Source organism: Anguilla rostrata, chromosome 5 (assembly GCF_018555375.3).
Source record: "Anguilla rostrata isolate EN2019 chromosome 5, ASM1855537v3, whole genome shotgun sequence".
NCBI lineage: Eukaryota > Metazoa > Chordata > Actinopteri > Anguilliformes > Anguillidae > Anguilla > Anguilla rostrata.
The window spans coordinates 7,718,182-7,731,954 of record NC_057937.1 but is presented as its reverse complement, the minus strand read 5'-3'; the positions used below and the strand labels follow the sequence as shown (position 1 = coordinate 7,731,954).

Here is a 13,773-nt window from a genome sequence, read left to right as displayed (position 1 = left end):
CTCTCTCTCTCTCTTTCTCCCTCTCTCTCTCCCTCTCTCTCTCTCTCTCTCTCACTCCCACTCGGCCTCTGCCTCTTCCAACATGGAAAAAGGACACATACGTGTTTTGGGGGGAGTTATACATTTCTCGCTGTTCTTCTCTCCGTCTGTCCTTTTGTCTCTCCCAAACTCAAACTGAAATAGCCTTCATTTCCAAGAGAACTTGTGTTGCTAAGGTCATGAATAAATAGCTGACATTGACACACCGCCCCACCCCCCTCCCCCCCATCTCCTTCTCGCCTCCTCTGCCCCCCTCCTCCCCTCGGGTGCTTGTGGGAGGGAGGGAGTCGCGCGTCGGGGCAGGTGCCCTCGTTACGCAATGTTCCCTCCGCGGAATGCGGTTCCGCTCCGGAATGACCAGCATGCGCAGGCTGCGGCGGGGGGGGGGAGGGGGGGTGCAAGGTTCTGAGTCAGGAATGCGCGGGAGACACACAGGCGCATGCGCGATCGCGCGGTAAAGGGGCGGAGTCCGCCGCGCGGCGATCCGCCTCCGGGCATTACCGCATCGCCACCGGACATCCTATTGGTCGCCTTCCAGGAGGGGAAACATTCCTGCTGATAATCTAATCTGGCAACCCGACCTTATCGCTGAGACGCACAGCTTTCCTGTACCTGGCACCGAATGTCCTGTGTTAGTACTTTCATAATGCATAATGTCCTGTAAGGAGCTTGACTGGGCTGTTCTTGTGTGTACCAACCCGACATTGTGCACACGTACTGCGCCTTAACATACTTTTAGTCTGCAGGGGGAGAGGGGAAAAGTATGTGAGCTTTGGACACGTGGAATTTGGGGATTTTATAGCCATTACGGACTGTTGTTTATAAAGGTCTACTTATTTTCTAGCCAGTCCGTTCATCCAGATTTTTTTTTGTGTGTGTGTCCTTCGCAAATGACCTGCAAGCCCGCTCAGTGTGGGCTTATGTTGAGTGCCCCGTCCTGTTGCCCTGCCGTCCCATCATGCTTTGCGTCTGTGTGCAGGCCCCAGAAGGCTCGGTGGAGCGGCTTCCAGTCGGCGAGCCGGGCGGGACGCCCCGCCTCCTCGCTGCAGATCGGCTGCCAGTCGGCGGCGCAGATGAACCTGCTGCAGAAGTTCTCCCTGCTCACTCTCACCGCCCTGCTGGAGAGATACACGCCCACCAGCAAGCACGGCTTCAGCTGGTCAGTACCGGGCTCGGGGGCGTGGGGGTATGGGGGGTGGGGTGAGGGGGGGGGGTGAGGGGTGGGGGAGGGGGGAGGGGTGAGGGAGGGTGAGGGGTGGGAGAGGGGTCAGACCGGTGTTTTTAAGACCGTAATTACAAGGCAGGCGTTCCCTGACCGGGCTCGGCGTGTTTTCTCACAGTTTTACCGCCTGACCTCTTAGCGACCGCCTTCGCCCCGGGCTGTGTCCGCACCGCATGATCCTGATCCCCTCTAAGCCCCTCGCACCCCCCCCCCCCCCGGGTGAGTCAGGCCGCGAGCGGGGAGCCGGACCCGCGCCGCGGATTTGGCGACATTTTGAGCCCGGAGACCGGTGCCCTCTCTCCCACCCAAAGCCATTATAAACGGTGTGGAAAGCTGGGGAGGGGGGGGTGGTGTATGGGTTTCGGGGGGGTCACCCGCAGAGGCTGTCTGCTGATACGGGCTGGTGGGTTACAGGCCTCAGAACCCCAGCAGCCACAAAACAGCGCGCTCCCCCAAAATCCCCCCCCCCTTTTCCACCCTCTCCCCTCAGGTTATTACAGTTTCCGTGGCAGAAACTAGAGTGGCGGGGGGGGGGGCGGGGGGCAGGAGGGGTGGAGTGGAGCAGAGGACATATTTGTGGAAATGTACTTTTTACTTTTTTTCCAGCTCGCTGTACAAAAGAACCAGTGTAAAACACGGAGAGAGAGAGAGAGAAAGAGAGAGAGAGAGACGCGCGCGGTGTGTTGTGACACGTCCTGAGATGGCGTTCCCGGCGTTCCCGGCGTCTCGGGCTGTGATGCATTACGCGCGTCGGCCGGCTGAAGATTACATTGTTGTTTGTTTGCGTTGGCGCCGCCTCCACCCACGGCGGGCATTCAGTGCCTGCTGCGTTTACTGTTCCCATGCCTTATATATATACATAGAGAGAGAGAGAGAGAGAGAGAGAGAGAGAGAGAGAGAGAGAGAGAGAGGAGGAGGGAGGAGGGGGAGGAGGGGGGAGGGGAGAGGGAGGAGAGGAGGAGAGAGAGAGAGAGAGGGGGAGGAGAAGAGAGAGAGAGAGAGAGAGAGAGAGAGAGAGAGAGAGAGAGAGGAGAGAGAGGAGAGGAGAGAGAGAGAGAGAGAGAAGAGAGAGAGAGAGAGAGAAGAGAGAGGCAGAAGGCAAGGGAGGCCGAGGCGGGAAAAGCCAAAAAAACAAACCCGCAGGCCCAGGGCTGGGAGCGCTAATCTCAGAGCCGCTGGGCCGTTATGTAAGAGTCCCCTCAGGGACGCGCTGCGAGCCGAAGTCCAGAGGACACCAGGGGCAGAAAGAAAAAAGAGGGGGGGGCGGGGGGCGGGGGGAGAAAGGAATGGTTTTTGTTCTTCTCCTCTCCGCTCTGCGGTCTGGTTTGGTAATTGGGTCTTGCTTTTTCTTCAGGGCCGTTCCCAAGTTCATGAAGAGGACCAAGGCGCGGGACTACAGGGACCGCATCGTTTTCGGGGTCCCCCTGCAGGTGAACGTGCAGCGCACCGGCCAGCCCCTCCCGCCCAGCATCCAGGAGGCCATGCGCTACCTGCGCGAGCAGGGGATGGACCAGGTGAGTGCCGGGACCGCCCCTCACCGAGCGCTCTCCCCAAACGCTCTCACCGAACGCTCTCCCCAAACACCGTCCGTCCCACGTGCTCACGAGAGCACCGCTAGCGTTTCGTCTGAGACCTGTTGCTCCGTCGCCCTGACGCTGATGTTGTAACTGTTACAGAGTTCAAAATAAATTATATATTTAATATTATGCAGTGTGCAGCTCAGTGAGATCTCTAGCTGTTGAATGAGGTGCGCTTTGTTGTGGTTGGAGTGAAAACCTACTGGACGGTGGATCTCCTGGGACAGGGTTGGGCAGCCGTGCAGTGTATTGATAATGATGATGTTGACGCTAATGATGACGGTGATGATTATTGTTATTAAGGACCCTCACGTGCCTTTTACACCGGTGTAATACGTGTAAGGAAATGCATTCTGGGAAAAGCTTTTCCCCGGACGTCCTCGTTGCCCTTCGGTTGTTATCTTCGGTTGCCAGAGCTGGTCGCATGCTGCTGTGGTGTAATTTGGGACGTGCGGCTGTGGAATGGATAAATGGTGTATTTTTAGTGCCCTCTGCGTCTTTTTGTCCCCCCTACGCATCGTGTCAGACAGTACAGTGGCTCGGGGCTGTCCTTGTCCCGCGGATTAGCCTCGATCTGTACCCCGTACATCCTGTGCGTGTTTGGACACGGCGCTCCCAAGGGCAGAGCCCGTCCCTGTGAAGGACAAGGCGGGGGGCGTGTGTCACAGAGCTCGGCCAATCAGGAAAATCCGCTCTCCTTTTAAGGCGAAAAGAGCCCGAGCCAATGAGATTGCAGTGATTTTAGCCAGTCAGCATTGCAACGAGACCCTGCATCTCAAACTGATTCAGGATCATCCTCTCCCCATGAAACAGACTGACTGGGGGGGCATGAATGCCAAGTTTATGTTTATATAGGAATATTGGCTAGTGTGCTGATGGCTGTATTGCAGCCCTTCTTGTGTACATAATTCATAATTAAACATGACCTATGAAAATGCACAGCACTGTATCGTGGTCATTGTGGTGACACCATTTCACTCCACTCTTACTTGTTATGACAGGCCACCTGACTTTATGGCTTATGATGGAATTGTTACACAATGCAGAAGGCATACATTTGCATAAAGTGTAGGACATGACATCCATTCTGGCTCAGCTCCCGGTCTGTGTGTGCGGGTGGGATTAGAGAGTGGGCGCGCTGCTCTGGCCGTCGGTTGTCTGAGCTGTGTCCTCTTCCTTTGGCGCCCCCTGCAGGTGGGGCTGTTCCGGAAGTCGGGGGTGAAGTCGCGGATCCAGGCGCTGCGGGAGATGAACGAGGCGGGCGCGGAGGGCGAGGTCAGCTACGAGGGCCAGTCGGCCTACGACGTGGCCGACATGCTGAAGCAGTACTTCCGGGACCTGCCGGAGCCGCTGCTCACCAGCAAGCTGTGCGACACCTTCCTGCAGATCTACCAGTGTAAGCGGCCGCGTGGCTCCGCCCCCTTCCTGCCCTCACGCCGGTGCTCCGCCCACGTCACGTCATGTGACGTCGTTTAATGGTGAAGCCTGGCCAAATGCGTCTTGCCTAGGCCTTTAAAAACAAGAGGGAATGTTCCAGAAAGAGCCACATTCACTTGGGGTGTATTTCACAATCGAGGAATTACTGAGTTGGAAACCGGGCAGCTCTTTTTACTTCAGTCCATTTTCCTGTTTTGGGAGGGTTTCGGGTTTTACTCGCAGTGCATGTATCCAGCTAACTCAGTAATCCCGCTCAATGAAACAGGGCTCTTGGTCCTTCCTCCCCAGACTGAGCTGTTTATTTTGGCTCCTGGTCAGGATGGGGCTTTACCACACGGCACTGAATGCCCCCTTTTTACCCACCCACCGCCCCGCACCTCCTTCCAGGCCTGTGCATTCATCATTTATTCCACTGATTTAGTTTTTCCAAAAAGATTTTTTTTTAAATGCCATCCACCACAGGAAATACCTGTGAAATTAAGTGGCGCCATGCAGAGATTCCCTGGGCCACGTGTCACTCAGGTTTCGGTTTTAACTACTGTGGATACTGTGCTTAATTTTTCCTCCCGGTCTCATTCTGAGAGCGTGAAACTCATCATCAAAGTCAGAGCTCACTTGGATGCTTTCATTCTCCACTTTCATTTTGCATACGTAGCATCTTTAAGGATCCCAAGTGTTATTTTCAAATATTATGGGCATATTTTTTCTTTTAAATTTGAAATATTTCATGTGTTACATTACCTGTAGAGTATGGTGATGGTGTTGACAGATAAATAATTTGAAATCGTGAGGCAAAGAGGACTTTGACATTCCAGATAAACGTATTTACTAATTTCTTAACATTTCTGTTCCACGCCTATGAAGATTCCACTGCAGTGTGGAGCAGCAAGGAATTGGAATCACACAAGCAGGCAGTCAGTCAGGCAGTACGCAGACAGATGAGCAAACAGGCATAGACGGGTCAAGCAAACAGCGAAGCAAACAGGCAGACACAAGTAAATAAACAGGCTGTCAGGCAGCGCGTTGACAGACAGCCGGTGAGCTTGACTGACAGCCGCCGCTGTGCTCTCACCATCCCGCCCCTCTCTCTCCTCCAGACGTGCCCAAAGACCAGCGGCTCCAGGCGGCCCGGGCGGCCGTCCTGCTCCTGCCGGACGAGAACCGCGAGGCGCTGCAGACGCTGCTGTGCTTCCTGTGCGACGTCGTCGCCAACGTCGCCGAGAACCAGATGACCAGCACCAACCTGGCCGTGTGCCTGGCGCCCACCCTCTTCCACCTCAACACCCTGAAGAGAGACAGCTCCTCCCCCAGGTACCTTACGACTCCGCCCCCCTCGTGTGTCACAGTGCATGCCCCGCCCACAATCCCTCTGCCCACCCACGGGAAGTGCGTCACAGAACACGCTCCGCCCACAGTCCCTCTGTCCACCTACAGGAAGTGCGTCACAGAACATGCTCCGCCCACACCCAACAGGATGTTTGTAGTAATAATGTATGTATGGAACTTTTCCACTTCGAAGAACACTTTTCTGCACTTTCTGTGTTTCGTGTACCCCTTTGCTTTCTCTTTATTGCATTTTGTGCTTATTTACAAGTGTAGCAGCGACAGTATAGGACATGCCATAAACTACAGCGAAATGAAAATGAAACTTAAAGAAATAAAAAAAGAGCCCACTTGGTCCGGAGGAATGTAAGAGTTATACGATTCCCTGAGCACAGAGAGGTTTATTTGTTATTGCTCCTGTCAGTCAATGCATCCTGCCAGGGCGATACAATGCGATAAAAAAAAGTATGAATCAAATTATGTGGGTAGGTGGACAGACAAGAGAAGGAAAGGTGGAGGTTGACAGAAGAGGGAGAAGGGAAGCTGATCTCTTTGGCGGGGCGGGAGGGGGGGGGGGGATGGTGGTGGTGATGGTTTATGAAGCCAGCAGGAAGTATTGGAGCTGTGCTTTATCTAAGTTGGGTTCTGGCTCGGAACTCCTTGTCAGCGGCCTGAACCATTGCCGTAGCTGGTGGATAACTGCATCCTCTCCTGAAACTGAATGGAGGCGAGCCTGGCTCTTCAACACCCATTGTTTGAGGAGTGTTCAGCGACATTCCTGAAAAGGGTCATCCAGGAGGGGATAAGCTTATCTCTTCTAGATAAATAAAGAGCTTTTTGTGTTGTTTTGCCATTTGAACCTGGTCATTTCCTCTTCAACACAACAGGGTTTACCATGTTTCCAGGGTTAAAAACGAACTCTCATCTCCAACAACATACTTCTGTTGTGTTATCTTGGCAGGTCTTCTTGACCTCCATTTTGTAGACCCAAAAAGCAGCCTCTGTGATTTGTGGGTCCACAGCTTCATTCTCATGAGGCTGGTGTGTGCTGTTCTCTGTACCAGGCTATTAATCCACCTTCATTTTCTGAACCATTGTACAGACTAATCCTGGGTCACTTATATCGGTCCACAGTAAAGCGTGTTCACAGAGGATCCGCGTACAGCGCTGGTCTCCGCTCCAGGCAATTTGGATGTGGATCAAACGCCGCAGCTCCCGATAAGAAATGTCAGATGATTGGGCTAATTAAATAATTGCATAACGCTGGTATGAAATCCTGAAGCTGATGAGCTTTGCGGTATAATTAAAGTGTTTAAAGTGTTGTGAACTCACCGCGGGCGTATTCGGCGATGGGTCTCGTCAGCAGCCGAAGTGAAAGCCAGTACGTTTTCAGAGCGTACTCCAGTGGTGCTTTCACCCCAGGCTTTCCTCGGTCTTTTAGGACCCATCTCTCACACTCTCACCCGTCGTGGCTGACCCCCCCCCGGGCTCGTCGTCTGAGGTTCGGCGGACGCCGCGGTAACTGGGTTACTTAACGAGGTTTAACAAACTGGCCGCCTCTCGTTAACAGGGTGATGCAGAGGAAGCAGAGTCTGGGCAAGCCGGACCAGAGGGACCTGCAGGAGAACCTGGCCGCCACCCAGGGCCTGGCTCACATGATCGCGGAGTGCAAGAGACTCTTCCAGGTTTGTTTTCTCCTCCGCGAGTGAGACTGAACGAATAGCTGAGATTGAACTTTGCGGGGAGAAAAGGTTCAGAAAAAGGGGGTTTAGGTTTAGAAATGTCCAGACACCCAAGGGTCTTACGAAACAAGCTGATCCAAATAGCCGCCTGTCGTTCGTTATGCAACCGGACCGAAGGCCGATTAGTCCTGCCACGGACTCCAGGATGTCTCGTCATGTTTCTTGTGGGCCCGCGAGTCTCGGCTGTTTGAAGTTACCAGGGCAGCCGTTTCGTAACGTTTCCCCCGGGTTCCTGTCGAAAACTGGCACACGCCAACGCGCGGGTGTTTGCCTTGTGGCCCCACTTGGCATTCCACCTCTTTTGACCACCGTCGTAAGATCTGGATCAAAACCATGGTCTGGAAAAGACTTAATTGGATCAGTGCAAATAGTTGGTCCAGCCTGCATAAATCCAATTGGGTTTGACAAAGCTCCTACTGAATACAGGAAGAGCCGTTTTGGTGGTAAATTGCATTAAACGTTTAACAGAAAGAGAAAGACGAAATCTAATTTTGTTGAAATCTGATTGGTGGGTTCAAGGAAAACAGCAGACCATCTGTGTGTGAGCTTTATGCCTTGTGTCCATTTCCTTTCCAGATTCCTGAGGAAATGAGGAGATGTCAGGGCTCCTATATGGACCAGGGCCTGCATCCGCCAAAAATTGAGGAGCTGGCACAGAGGGGTGCTGAAGGGCCCCCCGTGTCCCGGGGGCACCTCAGGGAGGAGCTGGACGCCCTGCTTAGGGAGGCCAAAGACAAGTTCAGAGGCTACGACAGCTGCTCCACACCAGAGCACGCCGAGCTGGCGTACAAGAAGGTAAGAGAAGGTCCCTCCTTCCTGCACACTGCCTGCGTTGCAAAGTCACAACTCATGACTCTGTTTCAAGAAAAGTACACAGCTGTCAATCAACATAAGTGGGCGATTAAGTCATCATGCCATTGGCTGATCTAAGCCCGTGAGGAATCTGAATGGACGTAAGACTCCTCCCTGGGGCAGGGAGTTGAGTGGGCGGGGCGTTTGGGGCGCCACGTCGGCCTATCGCTGAGCTGAGTGCCCCGGCACCAGCGCGAGAGCCAGGCAGATGGGCGGAGTTAAGCCGCGACTTAGCAGGGGATTGGCCCCCCGATACCTAACCAGCCATTCCTGCTTCGCGTCTACATGCCAGTTTGTTATTGTGGTTTTTTTTTTTTTCGTGTGAGACAGGAATCCCTTGCTGGCAGCAGAATGTCTGGAGGAGGCTGGGGTTTTTTTTTTTGTTTTTTTTTTTTGGCGGGATTAAGGCCCTTTGTAGCTGTGAGCGCCAGACGGGATCAAGCGGGCCGTGTTCTCGGGCGGGGGCGAGTGGGCGGCGGGGCGGGGCGGGGCGTGGGGGAGCGCTGTCGAGGAAACCGGCTGGCGGCGCGCGCGGCGTCTCCGGCCCGTGGGCTGCGGTAGTAAAGCCGCGCAGAGACGCGCATCCGAAGCCATTAGCTTTGTTAGCAGATTAGCGGTATGCTAATCCCGCCCGTCGGTCCCCGTGTGTTTCCTAGCATTTGCTCTAGTCTACAAACCCGGCTCTGCTGCATTCAGTGCTTCCTGCCTTATTCTTTCCTGAGAGTTATCTCTCTCTCTCTCTCTCTCTCTCCAAACTGGGCTGATTCACGATAATCCTTTAAACAGAAATTTAAATCTTCCTGGCGTTAAATGTCATTTTCAGGAATGCAGATTACGTCTCAACGCAAATTAAAGTTAAACTGATAGTAAGGCTTAGAGTAAAGTAAGGTACGTGCTGTAGAGGGAGGTTGGGATTTACCTTAATGTGGTAGTGGTGAATGTAAATGTGTACCACCTTGTGTACCACGAGAGTCTCTCTCTCTCTCTCTCTCTCTCTCTCTCTCTCTCTCTCTCTCTCTCTCTCTCTCTCTCTCTCTCTCTCAATGATCTCATATCTCCCCTCCATCTGTGACTAATGTTAAAAATATGAACCATGAGGGTGTTTTATTCCCCATGGTCCGGGACTGAATCAGGACTGTGGCAGCGCTAACTGTGGTCTCTATGGTGTTGCATAATAGGCGATGGCATTACCTAGAATTAGGCAGGGTTTAGCAAGCCGAGATCCACGTCTCGTGCCTCTTTACTGACACCCGCTGGTCACCTGGGCATCTGCGGTCTGTTTGCTAGAGCTGCGCTTGAAATGTCTTCCTCCAGCTCATGTCTGTGGTGAATGGCATCACCCCAAACCTTGGCAATCAGGACAGTGTAGGGCTTGGTCCACATTATGCATCAGCTGTACTGTTCGTAAGGATTCATGGGTAATAACATGGTGAATAGAGGATGAGAGAGGCAGAGAGACTGGTAAAAAAAAAAAAGAATTTGGTAACGTTGCAACTACTGAACTTCCACCCAGACCATTTATTTGCACAGAGAGTAAATTGAGCAAATTTCATTGAAATGATCTGCTACCAGGAAGTGCTAGTTTACTATTCATTCAGGTCACCGCGTCACATGACGTCCGTTTCCCCCCCCTCCTTTGGCAGGTGCACGACGGCTCGGCGCTGCGCCTGTGGAAGGCCACGGTGGAGGTCCCGGCGCCTCCGGAGGAGGTCCTGACCCGCGTCCTGCGGGAGCGGCACCGCTGGGACGAGGACCTGCTGGAGGCGCGGGTGGTGGAGACGCTGGGCGAGCGGGCGGAGGTGTACCAGTACCTGCGCGGCAGCATGGCGCCCCACCCGGCCCGAGACCACGTGGTCCTCCGGTGAGCCGCCGACGCCCTCTTGGGCTGCGTCTCTCTTCTGTTCCCTCCATCCCTCATCCCTCTTCACTGTCTATTCCCTGTCCCTCTGCCTCTCTCATCCTCTCTCTCTCCCCTGTCCCTCTGCCTCTCTCATCCTCTCTCTCTATCCCCTGTCCCTCTGCCTCTCTCATCCTCTCTCTCTCTCCTCTGTCCCTCTGCCTCTCTCATCCTCTATCCACTCCCTACAGCTCTCTCTCTCTGCTGTTCCTCTCCCTCTCTCATCCTCTCTCTCTCCTCTGTCCCTCTGCCCCTCTCATCCTATATCCACTCCATACAACTCTCTCTCTTTTTCTCTGTTCCCTCTCTCCTCTTAGTTTTTTCTATTTTCTCTTTCTAGTCTATCTCTCTACCCTTTTGCAGTGCAGTGTTTGTGAGTGTGGCATTGTGAGTTGACTCATGATGTTTTTGTGTTTTGTGTTTTGTGTGTGTGTATGTGTGTGTGTGGGTGTGTGTGCCTGTGTGTGTGTGTGTACAGGACGTGGGTGACAGACCTGCCTAAAGGCGCCTGTGCGCTGGTCAGCCGCTCGGTGGACCACAGCCGGGCCAAGCCCAAGGGTGTCCGGGCCAACGTGCTGACCTCGTGCTACTACCTGGAGCCCTGCGGGCCCGCCAAGTCCCGGCTCACCCACCTCTCCAGGGTCGACTGCAGGTGAGCTGCCGCCCCCTTTCCTGAACAGGACCCGGACCCAAAATGGGCCACCCGGCTCCTATTCCACCCCTTCTTCCTCGTCCTGCCCCACTGTTGAGCTACCGTAGTGCTGCCACGATGAAGGTGCCCCCTGTGTGTGTGGTGCCCGAGTGCGGTCTACAGAACGGCCATTGCCACTTGGGCACCACACACAGAGTATCACCGGGCACCTTCATCGTGGCAGCACTACGGTAGCTCAACAGTGGGGCAGGACGAGGAACAAGGGGTGGACCAGGAGCCAGGTGGCCAAGGGCGTCAGCTGGTCTTTGTTTGTCAGTCTTCTATGGAAATGAGAACGGGGGTCATGCTCTTTCTCCCTTCCCCCCCAGGGGCCGCTTCCCGGAGTGGTACAACAAGACGTTCGGACACTTGTGCGCGGCCCAGGTGTCGCGGATACGGGACTCCTTCGCCGGCCACGTGGACAAATGAGAGAGAGCCCTCACTGCCAGCGTGTTTCCACGGCGACCGCGTATATTTTGCGTCCGTGGGCCCAACCCCCGGTCCCCCCGGCGAAGAAGTGGAGTTGGAGGAAGACTGTGGGTCCCACTGTGACAGAGGAGTGGGGTGACACGTGTATCGCGGTTTTGTATGCAGAGCGTGTGAAATGTGTTTCCTCTGGTTAAACTTGCGAAACTCTGCTGCCACCCCTGCATTGGTGTTCACTTAACCTGCCTCATCATAATGGTGCACTGATTGCACCACCCCCCCCCCCCCCCCACTTCCAATGTGAGCCATCAGATCCTCTGTGCCATTGTGACATCATAGGTGTGACATCACTGGCTGCCACTGCTTCTGAGAAGCAGGAGGACAAGTGCGTGTGTATGTACTGTGTGTTGGCAAAGCACACTGGACTTTTTGTTTTTCCATGTCACATGATGATTATGTAACACGCAGTGGCTTCTGTATGTGTGTGTTTGTGTGTGTGTGCGTGAGAGAGCAAGAGGGAAAGCGAGATAGAGAGATACTGAGCACTGCTCGCCATTTGTGTGCCTGTCTCTTTCTGGGTGTTCTTAACAGCAAATGTGTAAGTACGTATCAAAAAAAGATAGTCGTAGACAGATAGATGGAGAGAGGGAGATGGGTGGAGAGATCACTGATTGATTGATGATGATGATGGTGATGGTGATGACAGAGAGGGGTGAACAGATGGAAGGATAGACGGATGAGGAGATTTATGTGTGTGGCAGAAGTGGTGGATCACAGTCCTCTTAAATACCGGAGAGATGGCCGACGGACGAGGAAAAGGGGTACAGCCGACCCCGCGTCCATGGGGTGCGGGGAGTGTGTGGAGCCCAGAGTGGGAACAGGGTATTCATTTTCCTTCCACAGCTGTCACAGTGCGTGAGGGCGGGGCTGTCCAAGACTCAGATCATCCCCAGATGGTAAGCGACTCCGGACCGGGTCTGGACCGATTCTGGCCCGAAGTTGGCACTGCCGAGCCGGACTTGGCACAGATCTGGCCCGAAGTGGCTTGCTATCTGGGATCCGCTATTAAAATCCGTTGTATGGATCAGGAACTCGGGCCAAGGAAGTTCTGTCAGTTTAAACGAGATCAGGAGATAACAGTGAGTTTTATAGTTGTGACGAGTTGGTCCTTTTATAAAGGAGGGGGAGGGGTTTTTGTACAGGTTGTACTGTATAAGACAGAAAAGATGAGAACGGAAATGCATTGGCAAACGCTCAGATGGTAGGGCATTTCTAAAGAAGGAACTTATTGCTTGTGAGCTTTTTCTTAACCTGCCTTTGTCAGTGTTACTTAATATGAAGTCTAAACGAGTTTGAAAAATAAGCTTATTTCCACCCATGCATTCTGAAGTGACCTGAACATATTTTATTGTTTAGTTACAGCTAATTTACAGCTAAGTACATACTGGCATAATGCAAACATGTATGCTTTAAGCGTGTACTGCCAAATAAGGGTGCATGACAATGAAAATTAATTTAAAGTATTCATGTATTTATACCTCAGATATACTTTTTTTTTTTTTGTATTTTGTGTTATTTTATTGTAAATGTTACCATAATGTTAAAAGATACAGAAATAAAATGTTTTATCTTTTTTATTATCGCTGTACAGTTTATCAACATTCCATGCACTATTAAATGTATTCAACTTAAAGTCTCCCCTGTGTTTTTATCACAGAAGTGCATACATTATTTGTGCTTATTGGTAGTCATTTTTCTCCAATGCTGTGTATATTTGGGTCTTTCCAGTCGATACTGCCCTTAAACTGAGTACCGTAACATTCTCTGCATTTAGCATCAGCTGCTTGCAAATCGCCTACAAATCATTATGGATTCCTCCCAGCTTATTCTTATATAACATTCCAAGGAATCCTTTATTCCTAAATAATGGCACAGGAAAGCATGTAACTCGGGGATTGTTGGTTTTGAGGTTACAAATTTAGAAAGGAGAGCTCAACGCAGTAGGAGGAGAACAGGAACGGAGACCATGCGAGCATTTTGTCAGCGGCGGTGAAAGAGGGGTACTGAGGGGGTGCGTTCTTTGGGAGCGACTCTACTGCTTCTCCAGCTGTTTATTTGCCAGGAAAACCTCAGCTCAAAATGTCAAAGTTGTGATAATAAAGTGGAATTGCCTCTATCCCCCAAAACAAGTTAAAATTTTTATCACGACAGGAAAATAGCTAGTAAAATCATCACCCTGAATCCACAGGCTCTTAAAACTGAAATCTAAGCTTCTGGGTCATTCGGCAATAACTCCTCATATTTATGATCCACAAACTGCCCAAGCCAACATGACAAAAGGTTAGAGTCTTCTTGACTTTAAAATGCTGAGTGCAAATCTTTTTCTGAATGTAGCTATCGAATTTGCAATATCCACACGTCTCTGATTATAACCCGCAGTACTGGAGTAAGAGCCATCTATTACTGTTTAAAGCCTACTTCTCATCACTTGAGCTCAGCGGTGATGCTCAGAGCCATCATCCACCAGACGGCTCTCTGCTCACCATTCCACAGAAGCCAACGAACCG

At 52.4% G+C, this 13,773-nt stretch overlaps 1 protein-coding gene across 2 annotated transcripts in view; it reads left to right on the top strand.

Annotated features, from left to right (window-relative positions):
- Positions 1-12,899, top strand: part of LOC135254589 (rho GTPase-activating protein 7-like) — a 29,756-nt gene extending 16,857 nt beyond the window's left edge. For both annotated transcript variants that reach the window (XM_064334879.1, XM_064334878.1), the window contains exons 6-14: positions 1,019-1,198; positions 2,616-2,775; positions 4,033-4,234; positions 5,373-5,586; positions 7,169-7,283; positions 7,917-8,135; positions 9,836-10,053; positions 10,568-10,741; positions 11,110-12,899. In XM_064334879.1, coding sequence (XP_064190949.1) covers positions 1,019-1,198; positions 2,616-2,775; positions 4,033-4,234; positions 5,373-5,586; positions 7,169-7,283; positions 7,917-8,135; positions 9,836-10,053; positions 10,568-10,741; positions 11,110-11,209 — 1,582 coding nt within the window. In that variant the 3' untranslated portion in view covers positions 11,210-12,899. The remainder of the gene's footprint in view (positions 1-1,018; positions 1,199-2,615; positions 2,776-4,032; positions 4,235-5,372; positions 5,587-7,168; positions 7,284-7,916; positions 8,136-9,835; positions 10,054-10,567; positions 10,742-11,109) is intronic.
- Positions 12,900-13,773: the final 874 nt, after the last annotated feature.